Raw genomic sequence first — 22,281 nt, forward strand, 5'->3', positions numbered from 1 at the left:
AAAACCAGGTGACGGGTGGAGGTGGGCACCAACATTTAATTTGTGGCTCTAGAGAGCAGGCTGACACAATGATGAAGCACCACTGCAGTGTGAGTAACGCCACAGCCCTGAACATCTGGAGTGTGTGTGTGTGTGTGTGTGTGTGTGTGTGTGTGTATGGTGCCGAAATGCCACCCATCTTCCTAGGTAGGGAAGATGGCGTAGGGGCGATGGCCAAGGAGGTGGAGGGATTAATTAAAACCAATATAGAGGAAACCCTCGAATTAGCGACCACAGTGCAGCCCAGAATGTGGTTGAGACGGGTGTTCTATGGGTTTTGCCCTGTTTATGACGTTTCTTGCCACGGTTGCTAAATGAATCACTGCAGTTGTTCGGCTAATTATAGGCTCATGAAGCGAAGCCGGCTTCCCCCATTGACTTTGCTTCTCAGAAGGTCGCAAAAGGGGATCACGGCACACCACACACACACACACACACACACACACACACACACACACACACATTATGGAGTCTTTGGTGCTCTCTGAGCTTGGTTGTTTTCTGTAGACATTTCATTACCAAGCTGGGTAACATCATCAGTGCTAGAAGGGAATAGAGGAGGAGGAGGAGGAGGACTGTGGGGTCCTTGGTGCTCTCTGAGCATGGTGGTTTCTTGCAGACATTTCATGACCCAACTAGGCAACATCATCAGGGCTAGAAGGGAAGGGAGCTTGCGGACAGGAGAAGGAGGTGAAGAGAAAAAGAGAGAGCAAGAGAAGAAGAAGAAAGAAAGAAGAAGAAAGGAAGGATTGTGGGGTCCTTGGTGCTCTCTGAGCTGGGTGGTTTTCTTGCAGACATTGCATGGCCCAACTAGGCAACATCATCAGGGCTAGAAGGGAGAGGAGGAGGAGGAGAGGAGGAGGAAAAGGACTTTGGAGTCTTTGGTGCTCTCTGAGCTGGGTGGTTTTCTGCAGACATTTTCATTACCAAGCTGGGTAACATCACCAGTGCTAGAAGGGGAGGGGGGTTTGCAGTGTGGAGGAAGGAGAAAAGTTGGAGGAGGAGGGTCTGTGGAGTCACTGGTGCTCTCTGGGGATGGTGGTTTTTCCGCAGACGTTTCATGACCCAACTGGGCAACCTCATCAGTGCTGGGGGAGGGGGTCTTCTCTCTTTACAAATTAAGCAGCTTCCTTTCCAATCTTTCTGAGTCCCGGGGGTGAGTGGCCCAGTCCAGGAAGCCAAAGGACGAGGTGGAGCATCTTGGCCAGCCAAGGATGGTGGGGATGAAAGCCAGAGAGACAAAAGAGCCGAGTTCGGCTCCCTGAGCAGCTGATGGGGTGAACTGAGACGGGTCCCCCTCCCCAGAGGCTGGTCGAGAGAAGAGGGGGGTGCGTGCTTGAGCCCCAGCTCCTAGGGAACCCCTTTGGAAAGAACGTTCAGGGACAGCCAAAGAAAAATACCGTTCCCTTAGGAATGATTTGGAGGCCGACAAAGCAGCCTCTGGGTGCTGCAGCTTCTTTCCTGTTGAAACCTTGATTTTTAGATTTCGTGCAGGAGACCCTTTGAGGGCATCACCCCTCGGAGGGGAACTGGGGGCTGAGGCTCAGGAAAACCAGCCTCGGAGACTTGATCCAGAGAAGTCACCCTGAAACAGGGCCCTTACTCTTCTTGTCTCAGTGTCAAATTTACAGAATAACAGGAGGGAAGAGACCCCGGAGGTCTTCTAGTCCAGCCCCTGCTCCGGCAGGAGACCCCGTACCGTTTCAGACAAGTCCAGTCTCTTCTTAAAAAACCTCCAGTGAGGGAGCCCCCACAGCTTCTGGACGCAAGCAAGTCTTTCCACTGGTTGATGGGGTTCTCCATCTCTGCAGCTTTTTAGGACCGGTTGAAATAGGTTGTCCTGCAAATTGCAGAGGGGTGGACTAGAGCAGAATAGGGTAGAAAAGAAGGGACCTCAGAGGTCTTCTAGTCCAGCCCCTCACTCAAGCAGGAGAGCCTGTACCATCTCAGACATGTGGCTGTCCAGTCTCTTCTTAAAAACTTCCTCAGCTACAAACATTCCTTCGTTGGACACAAGACTTGCTGGATGTCCCGTTGGACTAGATGACCTCCAAGGCCCCTTCCAACTTATAAATGCTGCCATTTATAAGTTCAGGTGAGGTTTAGTTCTGGACCTGATCGTGCCTTTGTCGTTTGAGGTCAGGTTCTGGAGGAACCTGCCTTCGAAGGAACTGAACTATAAGTGTTAAATATGAATTTCTAGGCTGATGCATTCAGCTGCAAATTTTCCCAGTGAAATCCTGAGCTTTGCTAACTCATTTGGGAATTCATAGCTGCAAACCTCCCACCCCCACCCCCCCCCAAGGCAGAGACGGATTTGAATGGCCTCTTTGGGATTGTCTCTTGCTTTCTCCAAGGCTGTGTGTGTTGTGTGTGTGTGTGTGTGTGTTTGCAGATCCCCATTCCCTTTTCCCTCCTCCTTTTTAAATGGGGGAGGGGGGAAGCTTACAGTCCATGTCCCCAAAGTGTAAGTGGTGTGTGTTGTGTGTGTGTGTGTGTGTGTGTGTGTGTGTGTGTTTCCCCTCTTCCTTTTTAAAACAAGGAGGACTGTTCTGGCGTTGGGAAATTCAGATTTTTTGACTTGCGGCAGCAGGAGAAACTTCAATCCAGAGCCCAGGAAATTAATGGAGCAGAAGATTGCGGGATCCAGTTCTCTCTGCTGCGCTCGCTTCGTTATGAACATCCCGATGCCCCCCTACACACACACATACACCTGCGAGCTTCATGAACATCAGTTTAAATGTTATGCAATCCGTGAAAGCAAGGAGCTTGGCTAAAATTAGCAGCCTGTGTTTTTGAAATGAGGAGGTGCCCGTGCCTGGAATAGGCCCCAGGGAAGATAATAGAGCTGGTGGCACCTGAGAAGGTAGAGGTGGGGTCTGGGAGCAGATCAGCCGAGGATCCTATGCAGGACCTCTAGGAACCCCAAAATTGTGGATGGGGAACATCTTCTTCTGTTGTTATGCCCCGGCAGCTGGGGTTGAAGGTTGAAGGAACATAAAGCATAACAAAATTGGAAGGGACCTTGGAGGTCTTCTAGTCCAGCCCCCTGCTCAAGCAGGAGACCCTACACCATTTCAGACAAGTGGCTGTCCAGTCTCTTCTGGAGAACCTCCAGCGATGGAGTGGCCACAACTAACAGAATAGCAGAGTTGAAGGGACCTTGGAGGTCTTCTAGTCCAGCCCCCTGCTCAAGCAGGAGACAAATGGCTGTCCAGTCTCTTCGTGTTGGAGCATTCACAACTTCTGGTGGCAAACTGTTCCACTGGTGAATTGTTCTAAGGGCCAGGAAATTTCTCCTTAATTCCAGGTTGCTTCTCTCCTTGATGAATAGAATAGAATAGAGCTGGAAGGGACTTTGGAGGTCTTCTAGTCCAGCCCCCTGCTCAAGCAGGAGATCCTGGACCATCTCAGACAAGGGACTGTCCAGTCTCTTCTTAAAAACCTCCAGGGATGGAACATTCACAACTTCTGGAGGCATCTGTAGCTTCTTGTCCTGCCTTCTGGTGCTTTGGAGAACAGGTTGACCCCACTCTTCTTTGTAGCAACCCCTCAAATATTGGAAGACTGCTATCCTGTCTCCCCCCACCCTTCTCTTCATTAAACTAGACATACCCAATTCCTGCAACCGTTCCTTGTATGTTTTAGCCTCCAGTCCCCCGATCATCTTTGTTGCTCTTCTCTGTACCCTTTCTAGAGTCTCGACATCTTTTTCACATCGTGGTGACCAAAACTGGATGCCGTATTCCAGGTGTGGCCTTACCAAGGCCTTGTAAAGTGGTATTAACCCTTCACATGATCTTGATTCTCTCCCTCTGTTCATGCAGCCCAGCACCGTGTTGGCTTCTTTGGCACTGCTGAGCTCCTCAGGAGGCAAGAGGGACAGAGGCAGCCTGGAGCCAGGGCATCCCCGGTGGTCCAGAGCTGAGCGGTCAGGGCAGCCCTGTCTTCACTTTCCTTCTCCTGTTTTGGTCTCTCTTCTTTCTTCCTTTCTTTTCCTTTCCTTTCCTTTCCTTTCCTTTCCTTTCCTTTCCTTTCCTTTCCTTTCCTTTCCTTTCCTTTCCTTTCCTTTCCTTTCCTTTCCTTTCCTTTCCTTTCCTTTCCTTCCCTTTCCTTTCCTTTCCTTCCCTTCCCTTCCCTTCCCTTCCCTTCCCTTCCCTTCCCTTTCCTTCCCTTTCCTTTCTTCTCCTCCCCTCCCCTCCCCTTCTGCCTCTGCCCCTCCCCTCTCTCCTCTCCCCCTCCTCCCCCTCCCCCTCCTCCCTTCCCCCTCCCTTCCTCCTATTTCCTCTCTTTCCTCCCCTTCCCCCCTCTTCCCCTCCTCTCTCTCCCTCTCCTCCCTTCCCCTTCCCTTCCCTTCCCTTTTGTCTTTCCTTCTCCTTCCCTCTGCTTCCCTTCCCTTCGCTTTTTCCTTCCCTCTCCTCTTCCCCTCCCCTCCTCGCTCTCTGCTGCCCGAGGTGGGGGGTGGGGGGCGACTGCCCTGCTGTGCTGGGCCTGTCACAGACTTGTCAGCAGCCGAAGGAGCTGGGCTGGGCCGGAGATGAGGGGGGGGGGAGCTTTTGGTGACAGAGAAAATTGACTTCCCAGCTCTGAAACTGGGCATGGCGCAGCAGACGGTCCAGGAGGGTCAGCCAAGCTGCCTCTCTTCCTTGGGCTGGGATTCAAGTGGCGCTCCTCCTCAGAGCCAGGGCGGGGATGGCACAGGCCGAGGGCTGCCGGCCTTCCCAGCCAGCTGCTGCTGCTTCTTTCTCAGCCAGCAGCTGTTCCAGGTGAGCCCGGCCTTGGAGGGCACGGCCAGAGGTGGGTCTGGCCTGGCCTGGCCGGCTGTCGGGATGGGCGGAGGCTGCTGGTCTCCAAGTTGCAAGGAGCCCCAAGAGGCCATCCAGCGGTTCTGCCTCCCTCCCGTCGCTTTTGTTCTGGGAACAGCCGTCCATGCAGTTCCTGTGCTGAGGCCGAGGGAGGGGAATTGGGGGAGGGGAGGGTTGCCTCTTGGGACGCCCCAGCACTCTGCCCATGAGCAGAGGCCCCTTAGTGGTCTGCACAAGCTCAGTCCAGGATAGGAGGCTGCAAAGGCCAGGCACATTTGCCTGTCAGCAGAGCTCATATTTCAATCGGAATAGAGTTGGAAGGGACCTTGGAGGTCTTCTAGTCCAACCCCCTGCTCAGGCAGGAAACCCTATACCATTTCGGACAAATGGCTGTCCAGTCTCTTCTTAAAAACTTCCAGTGTTGGAGCATTCACCACTTCTGGAGGCAAGGAGTTCCACTGGTTAGTTGTTCTCACTGTCAGGAAATTCCTCCATAGTTCCAGCTTGCTTCTCTCCTTGGTGAGTTTCCATCCATCGCTTCTTGTCCTGCCTTCGGGCGCTTTGGAGAAGAGCTTGACTCCCTCTTCTTTGGGGCAGCCCCTCAAATATTGAAAGAGTGCTATCATGTCCCCCCCCCCCCCGTCCCCTCTTTTCTCTAGACTGGCCATGCCCGATTCCTGCAACGCTTCTTCCTTCATACGTTTCTGACTCCAGGCCTTTATCCTAGTTCCCCTTCCCTTTCCCCAAAGTCTCAGCATCATTTTTGTGTTATGTTTGCACAACTAGCTTTCCTGGTTTCCTGAGCCTGCACCCCGGACCTCAAATGGTCTGAGTTCATGTGCCAGAATTTGCCAGACTCAGCACCTTCCTGGCCAAGCCTTGGATGCTGTGTGAAGGCAGCTGCCCTGCCCTCCTCCCTGGCGGTGTGTGTGTGTGTGTGTGTGTGTGTGTGTGTGTGTGTGTCTGCAGTCTGGAAGCCCCTTCCCAGGGCTGTCTCAGGTCACCTTGCAGCATCTGCAGCAATCCTCTGGGAGGTCTCTGGGAGGGGAGCCCCCTCCCCCCTAATATACTTCCGCCACTTGGGTGTCCCCAGGATTGGCAGCCTGAAAAGCAGCCTATTCTCCCCTCAATCAATCTGCGGGGCGGGGGGGGGGAAGAAAGAGGGAGAGGGAGAGAAGGGGGGAGAGAGAAAGGGGAAGAGAAAGGAAAAGAGAGAGAGAGAGGGAGGGAGGGAGGAAGGGAGAGAGGGGAAGAAATAGGAAGAGATGGAGGGAAGGAGAGAGAGAAAGGGAAAGGGAGAAAGGGAGGGCAAGAAAGAGAGAAAGGAAGTTAAAGAAAGAAAAGAGAGGGAGAGAGGGAAAGGAAGGTAAAAGGGGAGAGAGAGAAAAGAGGGAGGGAAGGAGAACAAGAGAGAGAGGAAGGGAGAGAAAGGGAGGGAGAAAGAGGGAAAGGAAGGGAAAAAGGGACAGAAAGAGAGAAAAGAGGGAGGGAGAGAGAACGGGGGAGAGAGAGAGGGAAAGAGAGGGAATCCAATTGCCGTAAAGGAGGCTTTCCTCGGCCCTAATAGGAAGTTTAAAGTCAGGCAATTTGGCAGGCTGCCCTGCCAATTAAATTAAACGGCATCCTTTCACATCAAGGGCTCTCCGTGTCCTTTTGTGGTAATTGCAAAACCCAGCAGGTCCTGAGGTTTGCGCAGCCTCCTCCTCCCCGAGCAAAGCAGACGGGTGTGTGTGTGTGTGTGTGTGTGTGTGTGTGTGTGTTGTGGGAACACCCAGACTTTGCAAATCTCACCCGGTCACCTTGGGCTGCATCTGTCTGTCTCTCGCTATTTCTCAGGGAAAAGTGTGGTTTTATATAGGTTGTTTTTATATTGGTTTTTTTTAATTCGATGGATGGATAGATAGATAGATAGATAGATAGATAGATAGATAGATAGATAGATAGATAGATAGATAGATAGATAGACAGACAGACAGACAGACAGACAGACAGACAGACCAGACAGACAGACAGATGATAGACATACAGACAGATAGATAATAGATAAAATGAATGAATGAATGATGAGAAGATTGAATGAATGAATGAAAAATAGATGCTATAGATGATAGACAAATGATAAATGATAGATAATATGATAGACAGACAGATTATATAGATAGATGTGATAGATGATAGATGATAGATAGATGGATAATAGAATGAATGAAAGATAGATAGATAGATAGATAGATAGATAGATAGATAGATAGATAATGAGAAGATAGAATGAATGAATGATAGATAGATGGTAGATATAGATCAGGGGTGTTAAACTGCCGGCCTGTGGGCCGGGTGCGTCATCCGAAAGCTGTGCCCACCCCATTGCCAGCAATGGCAAAACTGACCCAATATGTTGCACGACGTCACGTGACGTTGCGGGTTTGACATGTCTGATATAGATGATAAAAGATAGTTAGATAGATAGATAGATAGATAGATAGATAGATAGATAGATAGACAGACAGACAGACAGACAGACAGACAGACAGACAGACAGACAGACAGATAGTGTTCTGTCCCAGCCTACGTAAGTCCTTGTTACTTCACAAGGCAACTCCTAATTTAGCAGTAGACTGGATAAGTAAACCCCTTTTACTGAAGTTACAGACTTGACCACAAACAAAACAGCACGAGTCAACTCACTGGTAACATAAACAGACCATCATCTCTTAACACTGAAGTTCTTTCCAAATGGTTGCCTCCAGCAACCAGCCCTGCCCACACCTTCCCTTTTTGTAACACAGCCCCCAAGGCATGGCTTCTCACTGCTTTCTCCTTCTCCCCTGGAGTTGCCCCATTGCCTCCCTCTGTCCTACTCATGAGACCTGTCTACGTTTTCGAGCGTCTCTGAGGTCTTCCAGCTGTGCTTCCTCCGTGTCCGACTCAGCTTCCCAGCACAGCTGGATCTCAGCTTGATCACGAGTGGAAGGACCAGCTTCTTCATTATTTTTTTAAGTCCTGCAGCTCATCAGAGCCTCCTCCAACTCTGATGGCTCCCCAGGCCCTTTCTCCTCCTCTTCCTCCTCTGATTCCCCGGACTCAGCTGCCAGGATCACAGGCTAGCACGGAATCACAACAGATAGATAGATATACTGTAGATGATAGATGGGTGATAGATTTAGGTGATAGATGATAGTCAGATAGATAGATAGATATGATAGACAGAAGACACAGACGCTGTCCAAAGTCACTTGTTGAGATGGACAGCTACAGAAAGCGGATAAATGAACTCGAATAAACCCACACACGGATGCATGCATATGGGACACACACACACCCGCCCAGCCCCTGCCTGGCTGGGTCCCTCTGGGTCAGCCCTGGTGAGTCCTCAGAAGGAGGCCTGCAGCTGGGCTGGGGGAAAAAAGTCTCCGCGGGGGGGGGACTTGGCTTTCTCGTAGAGAACAGAATATAATAACGAGAGAAGAATAACTTTATTATCACTTTGAATGTACACTAATCGCATGCCTTGAAAAGAAATTTCTTCGCAGGCAGCTCTCAAAGTGTCACCCCCTCCAGTATGCACTGCATAAATAGGAGGAAAAATAAATATATAAAATACAGAATTAGGCATGTAACCACCTATATTACGGGGCGCGGAGAAACAACGCAGTCTAGTTCGGACCTATTCACCTGCATGACGAGAAGCTACTGGAGTTTCCTTCAGCCTCCCCCAGTAAAAGGCCCGGCCCAGCCTGGAGTAGAGCTGGGCAGTGGCTGCAAGCGGATGTCCCGACTTGCCTCTGGCCGCTCAGCTGGCCAGCGGACCTTTGGGCAGCCCTAAATTTTAATTGGGTTTTAGTTTTAAATTTCGGGGACTTGAATTAATTAATTGTTTTAACTGATTTTAATTTTAATTTTAATTTTTTAATTAAATTAAATCGTTTAATTTTCCCTGTAAACCGCCCTGAGTCTTACGGGAATAGGACGGTATATAAATTTAATAAAATAAATAAATAAATAAATGTCCGGAAAGGCTGAGCAAGAAGCGGTGGGATGCAGCCTCGCCTCCCACGACGCTCCAGAGCCGGCCTCGCTGCCTTGCGCTGGACTTCCGGAAACTCTTTGAGAAGAAAAACAAAACGGCTGGATAATTCTTTTCATTGCACTAAATACACAGAGTCCTTGACGTACGGCCACAACTGAGCCCCAGGTTTTTGCCACTAAGCGAAACAGATGTGAAGTCAGTTTTGTTAAGTGAATCCGACTTTCCCCGTTGACTCTGCTTGCCAGAAGGTCACAAGAGGGGAAGTCGCCTGACCCGGGACACTGCGACTGTCGTAACTGTGAGTCAGTTGCCCAGCATCTGGATTTCGATCAGGGGACCACGGGGAGGCTGCAACGGTCTTAAGTGTGAGAAAGGGTTGTAAGTCAGGTTTTTCAGGGCCGTTGTAACTTTGGATGGTCACTAAACGAACTGTTGTAAGTCAAGGGCCACCTGCAAAGTTTACACCTGAGTAGCTGACCTCAGTCTGGTGAACAAGGGAAGGTAATGGCAAAAAGCCTCTGCCTTCCGATTGACCCAGCCTTTGGTTTACTCATCATTCAGTATCTCAAGTTCTAGAATAACAGAGTTGGGAGGGACCTTGGAGGTCATCTAGTCCAACCCCCTGCTCGGGCAGGAAACCCTATACCATTTCAGGCAAATGTTTGTCCAATCTCTTCTTAAAGACCTCCAGTGATGGAGCAGCCACAACCTCTGGACGCAAACTGTTCCACTGGTAAATTGTTCTCACCATCAGGAAGTTTCTCCTTAGTTCCAGGTTGCTTCTCTCCTTGGTTAGTTTCCAGCTGCTGTTTCTTGTCCTGCCTTCAGGAGCTTTGGAGAACAGCTTGACTCCCTCTTTTTTGGGGCAGCCCCTGAGATACTGGAAGGCTGCTATCCTGTCCCCCCTCGTCCTTCTCTTCGTTAAACTACACATCCCCAATTCCAGCAAAAGTTCCCGATATGTTTTAGCCTCCAGTCCCCCGATCATCTTTGTTGCTCTTCTCTGCACTCTTTCTAGAGTCTCAACATCTTTTTTACATCGTGGTGACCAAAACTGGATGCAGTATTCCAAGTGGGGTCTAGAAGGACTGGAAGGTGTGTTTGTATGTGTGTGTGTGTGTGTGTGTGTATGTGTGTGCTTGCGCAGTAGAAACAAGATTGATTGGCAAGATGGAGAAGCCTGGGGAGGATGGGCGATGCAGTGACAGCCGGATTTCCTTCCCTCCTTTTATTTCTCTCTTTCACTCCCCTTGCCCTGACCTTCTGCATCCTGAATGGGAGCTGAGCGAGGGATTGTGGCGCATTTATTTCACTGATTTTGCCCCAATCTGCACCCTCTGGCTGGGCTAGTGTTACACCAGATGAACGCAGCACAAACAAGAGAATGGAATGGAATAGGAATAGGAATAGGAATAGAAATAGAAATAGAAATAGAAATAGGAATAGGAATAGGAATAGGAATAGGAATAGAATAGAATAGAATAGAATAGAATAGAATAGAATAGAATAGAATAGAATAGAATAGAATAGAATAGAATAGAATAGAATAGGAATAGGAATAGGAATAGGAATAGGAATAGGAATAGAATAGGAATAGAGCTGGAAGGGGCCTTGGAGATCTTCTAGTCCAGACCCCCGCTCAAGCAGGAGATTCCATACTGAGCCATGCTGGCTCAGGAATTCTGGGAGTTGAAGTCCACGAGTCATAAAAGAGCCAAGGTTGCCTACTCCTGTACTAGACCATGTTAGACAAAAGGCTGTCTAGTCTCTTCTTAAAAATTTCCAGTGATGGAGCATTCACCACTTCTGGAGGCAGGTTGCTCCACTGGTTAGTTGTTCTAACTGTCAGGAAGTTTCTCCTTAGTTCCAGGTTGCTTCTCTCCTTGATGAGTTTCCATCATTTGCTTCTTGTCCTGCCTGAATAGGGTCACCCCCTCCTCTTCTTTGGGGCAGCCCCTCAAGTACTGGAACGCTGCTATCATGTCTCCCCGGTCTCTCCTTTTCTTTAGATAGGGAGTCCTCAAATTACGACCGCAATGGAGTCACACATTTCCATTGCAAAACAAGAGAGTTGTGCAGTGCGTTTTGTCCCATTCTGTCGTCTTCCTTGCTAAGAGAATCGCCGCAGTTGCTAAATTGGTGGCCCTCTCGTTAAGTGAACCCGTCAGGTTTGCTTCTCGAGAGGTTGCAGAAGCTGCCCGGTTTGCGACCTTTTCACACGCGTGTGCAGTCATACACTCCGAGACACGTGGCCTTTGCGCGTGCTCTGGGAAGGCAGGGGCTGGCAGGCTTGTAGCAGACGGGCATCCTCTCCCTGCACGGTGGCTGGGAGAAGGGAGGGCAGACCAGTCCCAGCTGACCACCAGCCTTCCTCAGGAACGGGGCCTTCATTTCGGTCAGTAAAGGAGGATCTTTGTAGCTCCGGGTTGAAAGGAGGGATCCTTGGGGCTCTCTGAGCTGGCTGGTTTTCTTGCAGACGTTTCATGACCCAACTAGGTAACCTCTGTTAGAGAATTTAATGTGCAGGGTCTCCTTGTGCTACCAAAGAGTTGCACAGACAAGGAAGGGTACTGAGAGTAGTAAAAGTCACACAAGAATACACTGAGTTATAAAAGTAAAAAGTAGTTTACTTTTGAGGTGGTGTAAGAACAAAAATGCACAGTCAAAAAATAAACAGTCCAGGTCATAAACAATAGCAACAGTCCAAGCTACAAAGTCTTCTTACCGGTCCAGAGGTCAATACACAGTTCAGGTTACAACAGTAGTAAACCAACAGCAGAGCAAAAACAGTGATAGAGATCAGTGAATTCAGAGAGAGAGAGAAGCTACGTTCCTAGCTTCCTCTTATGGCCATGAGAACACTTACACACCCATTGGCCAATTAACTTCTTAAAGACATAGCATTATGGTTAATATATTTTCAACCCAACATTGTAGGCTAACACCATATGCCTAACATTCTCCCCTTTGGGTAGAATAATATATAACTCTTGCAATCTTATGCACATTCTTTCACAATTAGCATTGTGTTTCACAGCACTTTGTACCTTCGTAAAATGGTCTGCAATATTTACATCAGATGGGCAATACTCTAGTTGTATTAATTTATCTTTGACACATTGTCTGACATTTAAATAACGAAGATCAGTATATTTAGATCTTGTTCTTACTGCAGCATTATTAGCCATCTTTATCGCAGCTTGATTGTCCTCATACACAATAAATGGATCATTTACATTTAAACCCATATCTAACAATAATTGTCTGTACACTAGCAGTTCTGTACATAACACTGATAGACATGAAAATTCAGCCTCCATTGTAGACAAGCTTATGTGTTTTTGTCTAATAGACTTCCATCCAATCAAAGAATCACCCAACATAACAGCCAACCCTGAAGTAGATTTACAAGTGTTTGAATCAGAGGCAAAACTCGCATCTGCATATGCTGTAAGGATTAACTCACGATTTGGCTCTAAATATAACGAGTAGTGAATAGTTTGCTTCAAATACCTTAATACTCGTTTAGCTGATTGCCAGTGTCTAACAGTTGGATTATTGTTGTACCTGGCTAATTGATTTACACAGTAAGAAATATCAGGTCTAGTCCAATTACTAAGATACATAAGACTTCCTATCAAAGATTGGTACATAGCCTTATCAAATACAGGACTCTCAACATTAGTGTCCTTAAAATCCATAGCCATCGGAGTTTTTGCTGGTTTACACATTTCCATATTGTATCTCTTTAATAACTGAGATATTTTACTGGCTTGCGACACCTTAAAACCCCTATTTGTTTTCACAATATCTAACCCCAAATAATGGCTTATTTCCCCAAGATTTCTAATTGTGAATTTAGTTTGCAATCTTGAAATGATAGTTTGTGCTTCTAACTCAGTTTTTGTTATTATTGCAATATCATCTGTGAATAATAAAAGAAAAGATAATGCTCCGTTGTGTTCCCTTCTAAACAAACAAGGATCAGCATTACTGGCTACAAAACCTAATGCACTTAACTCATTAACCATACATTTGTTCCACTCATAGCCTGATTGTTTCAATCCATAGAGGCTTTTCTTTAACTCCCAACAATCATGGTTTCTATCATTGGTCAATCCTGGTGGAATTCTTAAATAAATAGTATGTTGCAATGGAGCATGTAAATATGCAGTTTCAACATCTACATGGGTAACCATGTATTGGTTTTTAGCCGCCCATACTAAAGCTGCTCTTAAAGTAGTTGCCCTCAGACTGGGTGCAAACACTTCGTCATAATCCTCAGTAGTTTGGGCAAAACCTTGTGCAACCAAACGTGCCTTATGGGTTACGGTCCCATCTACACCCTTCTTTAGTTTATATATCCATTTGCAACCTATAGCATGCTCACCAGGTGGCAGTTTTGCTTTCACATAAACCTTAAGATCCTGCAAAGACTTCAACTCCCTGTTCATTGCAGCTTTCCATGATGCCTGTTCCTTTTCAGGATACATCCTGATCTCATCATAGTTAGAAGGCTCTACATTAACTTGACATATTATACTAGCTTCATAGCTATCAGGTGGATGTCTGATACGCGTTGAACGCCAAGGAATTACAGGGCTTTGAATTTCTGACTCCTTTCCTTCCTCTGATTCCTCTTTTATCTCCCCTATCTCCTCTTCATTTTTTATATTTACAGGAGATGTATTATCATTACTAGTTACGTTATCATGGGAGTCCTCAAACACTAGAGGATCAGTATTAACAGTTACTTGCTCTAACCTATCCCAACCAACGTGCTCAAGGAATTTTGCACTAGTACTGTTATATACATTAGTTGTGCCTCGTTCCCAGAAACGATAGGATCTGTGGTTAGCTTTGTAACCTACGAAGTATAATTGCCTAGCCCTATGTTGGCCTTTACTCCTGAGTTGTGCAGGAATGTGGACCCAAGCTGGGGTGCCAAACGTGTGCAGGTAATCAAGGTTTGGTCTTCTACCATGCCATATTGTATATGGTATTTTACCAGTAGAAGTATTAACAACTATATTCAGAACATGGTTTGCACATTTTGCTGCCTCCCCCCACAGTCTATCTGTTAAGCCAGAATCTTGTAACATGGTTCTCATCATGGCTTGTAACGTTTGCCCACGTCTCTCAACAAATGCATTATGTTGAGGCCTATAAGGGGCTGAACGTTTATGCTCAATGCCAACTGATTGTAGCATATCAACAAAACGCTTGTTTGTAAATTCAGTACCATTATCAGTAATTATGCACTGAACCTTTCTCTTTGTTTTTCTCTCCACGAACTTCAGCCAGTTTGCAAATTGTTGGAAAGTGTCTGCCTTTGACTTAAGCAGATAACAAAAACCATAACGAGAGTAGTGGTCCAATATACTTAAAATATAACATGACCCTCCTAAACTTGGTTTCATGGGTCCAATTAAATCAGCAAACACAACTTCCAAAGGTACAGTTGTTTTGAAGCTGTTTATCCTGTTTGCAGGAGTTGCCTTACTCTTTTCCTGATTACAGGCATTGCAATTCAAATACTTACTACATGGCTTCAGTTTAATTCCGTCTACTAATTCAACTGTTTTACGTAGTGAGTTAAAGTTTACATGCCCTAGCCGCCTATGCAATAAATGTATACATTCATCATGTGGCTTCTTGTTCTCACATATTGAGTTAGCTTTAACTGTACTAACCTGGTTACTTGTGAGAACAAATAAACCATTTTTCAAATTAGCAGTTACACAGGTTCCATTCCTCTCAATAGTGCATTGCTCCCCTCTGAATGTTACCACAAACCCAACTTTAACCAATTCCCTTACAGATAACAGGTTGAAGCTTAGTTTAGGTATATATAACATAGGTAACTGTTCATCAATGCATGGACAATAGGAATTACCTTCACCAGAGGCCTTCATCTTCCAACCGTTTGCCAGTGAAACATATTGGTTGCTATTTTTCATATTAACAAACCTCTCTTTCACTTTAGTAATGCATTGTGAAGCCCCACTATCAACAACCCACAATTCATTATTTCTGGATGTTGGTTCACCAGAAATAGCCAAACCAATGCCCTTCTTAGCCTTCCCACTGCTATTCACATTCTGTTTTCTACCTTTTCTACAGAATTTGGCTATATGCCCTCTAGCCCCACAAGAATAACATTTCTTGACATTGTAAGCAGTGGTAAATGGCTGCTCCTCTTGTGCTGTGTCTCTCTCAGCTGGTCTCTGTCACGCCTTCTTCTGGACTCTTCCAGCAGTCTCCCAGTAATGTTAGTCAATGTCAGTTCCTCTCTGGTCAGGACTTCCAAAGAAGAAACATACTCATCATAACTCTCATCCAAAGATGACAAAATAATGTAGACCTGATGCAACTCTGAAAAAATCAGCTCCTTTTCATGAAGCTCTTGAAAAGTTGCCTTCATGTAATTTAAATGGGTCAGCATATCTCCATTCTTCTGCAGACGAGCCCTAAACAGCTTACGTGTAAGGTGTATATGTGCACCCACACTGTCTCGAACATAAAGCCTTCGCAAAACATCCCAACACCTAGCAGCAGACTCCTCACCACGAATATGGACAAGCTGCTGGTCATTCAGTGTTAGCCCAATAATGCAAAGAGCTTTCTCATTGCTTCGTTTAAAGTTGTCTAACTTCTTTGCATCATCTTCATCATCTGGATCCCAAGCAGTAGTATCTGGTGGGTTATTTACAACAGTCCATAGTCCTTCCTTGCGCAAAAGCAAGCAGCATTTCGTGGACCAGGAAACATAGTTTGTCCCATCCAACCGGGTTATCCAGGAGATGCCTGACAACAGTTCTTGTGCCATTTTACACCAAAAAGCTAACACAAACTCAGCTAGGAAAACTGTGTGTACTTACTCTCAGTACAGGCCTGGGCCCATAACCAGTGTTAGGGAATTTAATGTGCAGGGTCTCCTTGTGCTACCAAAGAGTTGCACAGACAAGGAAGGGTACTGAGAGTAGTAAAAGTCACACAAGAATACACTGAGTTATAAAAGTAAAAAGTAGTTTACTTTTGAGGTGGTGTAAGAACAAAAATGCACAGTCAAAAAATAAACAGTCCAGGTCATAAACAATAGCAACAGTCCAAGCTACAAAGTCTTCTTACCGGTCCAGAGGTCAATACACAGTTCAGGTTACAACAGTAGTAAACCAACAGCAGAGCAAAAACAGTAATAGAGATCAGTGAATTCAGAGAGAGAGAGAAGCTACATTCCTAGCTTCCTCTTATGGCCATGAGAACACTTACACACCCATTGGCCAATTAACTTCTTAAAGACATAGCATTATTGTTAATATATTTTCAACCCAACATTGTAGGCTAACTCCATATGCCTAACAACCTCTTCAGTGCTAGGAGCGAGGGGAGTTTGTGGAGAGGAGGAGGAGGAGGAAGAGGAGGAGGAGGAGGACGACTGTGGGTGCTCTCTGAGCTGGGTGGTTACCTTGCAGACGTTTCATGACCCAACTAGGGAACATCATCAGTGCTAGAAGAGAGTGTGTGGGGAGGAGGAGGAAGAGGAGGACGAAGAAGGGACTGTGGGATCCTTGGTGCTCTCTGAGCTTGGTGCTTTTTTTTGAAGACATTTCATGACCCAACTAGGGAACTTCATCCGTGCTAGAAGAGGGTGTGTGGAGAGGAAGAGGAGGAGGAGGAAGGAAGAAGGGATGTGGGGTCGTTGATACTCTCTGAGCTGGGTGGCTTTCTTGCAGACGTTTCATGACCCAACTATGGAACATCTTCAGGGGTAGAAGGGAGGGTGTGTGTGGAGGAAAGGAGGAGGAGGAGGAACAGGTGAAGGAGGAGGAAGAGGAGGAAAACTGTGAGGTCCTTGGTGCTCTCTGAGCTTGGCTGTTTTCTTGCAGACGTTTGATGACCCAACTAGGTAACATCATCAGTGCTAGAAGAGGGTGTGTGGAGAGGAGGAGGAGGAGGAGGAGGAGGAGGAGGAGGAGGAGGAGGAGGAGGAAGGGACTGTGGAAACTTTAGTGCTCTCTGAGCTGGGTGCTTTTTTTGCAGACGTTTCATGACCCAACTAGGGAACTTCATCCACGCTAGAAGAGGGTGTGTGGGGAGGAGCTGGGGGGGGCGAGGAGGAGGAGGAGGAAAAAGAACGTGGGGTCCTTGGTGCTTCCTGAACTTGCTGGTTTTCTTGCAGATGTTTGATGACCCAGACTACCATAGACACCATCACGGCTAGAAGGGAGAGGAGGAGGGGAAGGGAGAGAGGGCTGTGGGGTCTTTGGTGCTCTCTGAGCTTGGATGTTTCCTTGCAGATGTTTCATGACCCAGCTAAGGAGCATCATCAGAAGGGAGAGGGTGTTTGTGGGGAGGAGGAGGAGGAGGAGGAGGAGGAGGGGGGCATCTGTGGGGTCCTTGGTGCTCTCTGCGCTTGTTGGTCTTTCCGCAGACGTTTCATGACCCATCTAGGCAACATCATCGGTGCTCCCGATGATGTTCGATGCATTGATGAAGTTACCTAGTTGGGTCATGAAACGTCTGCAAGAAAACAGCCAAGTCCAGTTCTGACTCTGGCAACAGGGTGCTCGGAGATCCCTGGTTCTCGGGGGCACCTTGGCAAGTCTCGGCTGGGTGCTGCTGAGGGGGTCTCTCTTCCCCTGCTCTCCTGGGGACCCCGAAGCCCATCCTCCTCAAATCCCCTCCAGAGGCCTCTCGGCTTATTTTCCACCCGTGCGGATTGCGGTCCAGGAGGCCGCGTGGCTGGCGAGCGAGTGTGTTCATCTCTCCCCCTCCTTTGTCCTCTGCTCTTTCCCAGGACATCTTTACACCCGAGTGCAAATTCAAGGAGTCCGTCTTCGAAAACTACTACGTGATCTATTCCTCCACGCTGTACCGGCAGCAGGAATCGGGGAGGGCCTGGTTCTTGGGACTCAATAAAGAAGGACAGATTATGAAGGGCAACCGAGTGAAAAAAACCAAGGCTTCCTCACATTTTGTACCCAAACCCCTAGAAGGTATGTGGGGAAGCTCCTTCGCCGAGCCGCGGCTTGCGGGGAGAGGCGGGGAAGTCAGACTTTGCTTCTCTTGGTCAGACGCAGCTGGGCTCACTGACTCGAGCCAGCTAAAGTCCTACACAAATGCCCTCTCTCCCTCTCTGGCCTTTCCGCAGCTGAGATTCTTCTTTCCCACCTGATTGGAGGTGGGGGGAGGGGGGGGTTGAGCCTGGATGGGGGTGAAGGCGCCCACGAGGCGCTGGGCGGGTGTCAGTCTTGCTGCGTACTTTTGCATCTGAGAAACTCAGATTAAGCAGAGCAAAAGGAAAAAAAAACAAAAGAAGAAGAAGAACCGCATTCGAGATGAGCAAAGGAAGAAGGGACGTTTGCTAGTAGCTTAGGTTGTGTTTGTGGTTGCTGGATTTTTGGGAACCCAGTTTGCGATGCAGGGGGCCTGATCCTGCAGATGGGCGCCAACAGCTGTCACTCAAAGAGAAGGCCAAGAACCGAGTGGAGGACCATAAACCCGTTTGCATCCAAGGGGCTCGTTAGCTAGTTGTAACGAGAAGCCTCAGTCTTTCTGGATTCACAGTGGGTGGGGTTAAATCCTCCAGCGATGAAATCTAAGTCTTTGGATGGGAGACCACTAGGAGATCCCAAAATGTAGGGCGGGTTAAGAAGTAAAAACATAAAAAAAATATAAAAATCTCAGCAGGGGGTAGCGACTTCTGCAGTTTTCTACAATATCAGCCGAAATTCAGCGTGACAGGAAGGCATCCTGACGTGCTCCTTTCTCGGGACAAAAACCCTAACACGAAGTCCCGTGGACGGCAAATCCACAAAGGCAAATACGCCGGACGCTGGTTAGCTTCCCAGGTCCCCGGTGACCCTGGGGTTGACTGCGGGGACTTTCTTGCTGGATTTAACGCCTTCGCTCTGTGATGTGCCCGGCATTAATGAAGTGGTTGTTTTGTTTCCCCCACGTTTCCCCAACAACCCCTTCACAAACGCCTGGCACAACGCAGGAGAGCAAGCCCATCAGGATAAGAGTCAGCCGCCCATCTGCCTTTGAAAGACCAAAGCCGCTCTTTCGAAGACGGCCAAGTCCACATCTTGGACAGGGAGGACCGCTGATCAAAGAGGCCACCTAGGTCAAAATTGAATGGCCCTCTCTCAATTGCGGGGGGGGGGGGGGATACGACATCCTCTACCTCCAGTCTACCACACAGTCCTTTCAGCAGTCCCAAGAAGGCTCCATTTGCACAGGTGACCCTGAGGACGCAGGTAAGCCTCCAAGTGGCCTCAAGGACTCTCTAAAAGAAGGCAAAGGATCAGCTGTCTGCAAGGAGCCTAAATCCTTCCCTTCCCCACCGTCCAATCTAGAGCAGAAGCAGCTTCTCGGATGGGAAGCGAAACGTCTTCAAAGGAGGAACAAGAAAGTCCAGTTGGCTCCTGAAAAAAAGCACCTTTGGGACAATCCTGACCTGGAGGATGGAGAATCTCCTTAGACAAGAGACCGACGTGCTTTGGCAGTCGCCAATGCCTGGTTCCTCCAGCCACACGGGGAAAATTTGCAGACGGTCAAATTGGCCTGGGAGGTGAAGCCAAGGACCAACGCCCAGTCCTTTATAATCCAAGAAGCTCTGGGCAATTTAGGGTTACGTGCATATCTAGGGAGCGGGTTAATTCAATAACCAGATTAACCAGATGGTAGTGGGAGGGGCTGATCCCCAATTTTGATAAAGGCAATCTCCAGACCCCTTTTCCAACCCAAGCGACTCTCAGGATGACTGGCAAAACAGCGTAGAGAAAGCTGGCCTTTTTTTTAATACCTTAAACTGAAAAGGAAATAACGGGGACCTTAGATCGATAAACTGTCAGGAAATTAAGTCCCAGTCGTAAATTTAATTTAATTTAATTTAATTTAATTTAATAATATTTCTATACCGCCCTTCTCCCGAAGGACTCAGGGCGGTGAACAGGGCAAGAATAAAAATACAGATTACAAAAGTTAAAACAAGATTAAATAAATGCCCACATACTAAAATACATCTTTAAAACCTAATAAAATAACAATAACAACCCCCCCCCAATCCCCTCATCAGGCCAGGCCAGCTTGTTCAAAAAAGTATGTTTTTAGCTCGCGGCGAAAGGAGCGGAGGTCGGGCGCCGTCCGGAGCTCAACCGGTAGCTGATTCCATAGCTCCGGGGCGCCCACAGAGAAGGATCTCCCCCTGGGGGCCACCAGTCAACATTCTCTGACCGGTGGCACCCTGAGGAGGCCCTCTCTGTGGGAACGCACAGGGCGGAGGGAAGTCGATGCCGGCAGCAGGTGTTCCCTCAGGTACTCCGGACCCCTGCCATGTAGGGCTTTGAATACCATTACTAGTACCTTGAATCTCATCCGGAAGGCAACTGGCAACCAATGCAGCTCACGGAGCAAAGGTGTAACGTGGGAGTATCGGGAGACTCCCAACACAACTCTCGCGGCTGCATTCTGTACCAGTTGGAGCTTCCGGGTGGTGCTCAAGGGCAGCCCCATGTAGAGAGCGTTGCAGTAGTCTAGTCGAGAGGTCACGAGCGCATGAGTGACCGTGCATAGATCATCCCGGCTTAGATAGGGCCGCAACTGGCGCACCAGGCGAACCTGGGCGAAAGCCCCCCTAGTCACAGCTCCTATGTGGTCTTCCAGGGTGAGCCGTGAATCTAGGAGGACTCCCAAGTTGCGAGCCCTATCTACGGGGGGTAATAGTTCACCCCCCATAGCGAGAGATGGAATGTCCGAATAAACCCGGGATGAAGGTATGCAAAGCCACTCAGTCTTGTCGGGGTTGAGTTGAAGTCTGTTCCTCCCCATCCAGACCCGAAAAGCCTGGTGCCTGGTGTAAAAGTAGGGAGACAAACAGCTAAATTGGGTATTTACCGATTGTCCGACTCCGATGGCCAAGAGGCTGAAGGATCTTCCCTCTAGAGCAGCAGCAATCTTCAAACTTGGCGACTTTAAGACCTGTGGACTTCGACGGTCGTGTGATCAAAATTCCAAGGCTTGGCGACTGGCTCATATTTATGACGGTGGCGGATCCCTGGGTCGTGTGATCCCCTTTTGCGTCCTTCTGACAACCCAAGTCTGACAATTAACCAGTGCAACAACGTCCCTCCAGAGGTTGTGGGTGCTTCATCCCTGGAAGAAGAAGAGACGGGACAGCCCCTTGTCTGAAATGGGACGGGGACTCTGCCTTGAGCAGGGGGATAGACTAGAAGACCTCCGAGGTCCCTTCCAAGCCCGATTGACTTCATCTCCGTGTTCCTAACTTAACAGCTGCAACAACCCCTGTTGCAAGGAAGGTCATAAGATGGGGCAAATCACTCAAGCGTCGTCTTGCTTAGCCATGGAAATTTTGGGCTCGTCCTGGTGGGACAGGGAGGGGGCTGCTGGGCCGCGGTGGAAGGTGGGCTGTGCAGGTACGTTGGAGGGGGGGTGTCTGGTGGGTGCCATGCCTTGACCTCTCTCTCTCTCTCTCTCCCGCCCACAGTGTGCATGTACAGAGAGCCTTCCTTGCATGAGATTGGAGAGAAGCAGGGACGTTCTCGGAAGAGTTCGGGGACGCCCACCATGAACGGAGGCAAAGTGGTCAACCAGGACTCCACATAGCCTGACCAAGTGCCCACCACCACCACCACCCTCCTCCTCCTCCTCCTCTTCCTTGCGGGCGACGTCTCCCTGCCACTTGCCCACCGCCACCCGCCCGCTCGCCAGGCCCCCCCACCCCAGCGAGGCTGGAGCCAAGATCCACAGGTGACTTCCCTCCGCGTAGGACGAGGCGTCCGTGCCTCCTGCTCTGGGACAGAGTCCAGCGTACACACACACACACACACACACTCGTACACACACCCAGGCACACCCACAAACACACGTGAAAGGGAATGTATATTCAACTGAGTGTGGACACAGGAGAGCTTCATTGAATATAGATTCCATCCGGGACTCCATTTGCATTTGAAACAGCAAAACTCTGCTCCGATACTTGGATGGGGGACCTGGTCATCCCTGCATAACAAATATTATTATTATTACTATAAATAAATAAATAAATAAATAAATAAATTATTATCTATCTATGATAAATGCATAATAAAGGTGTTATCTTTAAAAATAAAACAGATTTGCTTTTTAGAGAAGTGAACTTTTTTTGTGATAGGGAAGCGAAGGGAGAAAGTTGCACGCGTCGGAAATGGCAGGACTGGGCTGTCCTTTTGGGTCTGGGGGAGCCAGCCCTGGGTGCAAATAGGGCAGAGGGGCAAGCAGGGAAAGACTCTTGCAGGATCCAGTCTGGGGTGGTCACCGGGACCATCCTCACATTGCAGTGAACAAGGAGATACATTCAATTTTTTTAAAAAAATCCCATTTATATCCCTCCCTTCTCCGAAGACT

General features: G+C 48.2%; 1 protein-coding gene across 1 annotated transcript in view; it reads left to right on the forward strand.

Moving 5' to 3' along the window:
• Nucleotides 1-21,879, forward strand: part of FGF12 (fibroblast growth factor 12) — a gene marked incomplete at its 5' end in the record, with an annotated part of 83,847 nt that extends 61,968 nt beyond the window's left edge. The window contains 2 exons of the mRNA XM_081329490.1: nucleotides 17,672-17,870; nucleotides 21,383-21,879. Coding sequence (XP_081185616.1) covers nucleotides 17,672-17,870; nucleotides 21,383-21,501 — 318 coding nt within the window. The 3' untranslated portion in view covers nucleotides 21,502-21,879. The remainder of the gene's footprint in view (nucleotides 1-17,671; nucleotides 17,871-21,382) is intronic.
• Between the last annotated feature and the right edge of the window lie 402 nt (nucleotides 21,880-22,281).

Source organism: Vipera berus, assembly GCF_964194415.1.
Source record: "Vipera berus genome assembly, chromosome: 5".
NCBI lineage: Eukaryota > Metazoa > Chordata > Lepidosauria > Squamata > Viperidae > Vipera > Vipera berus.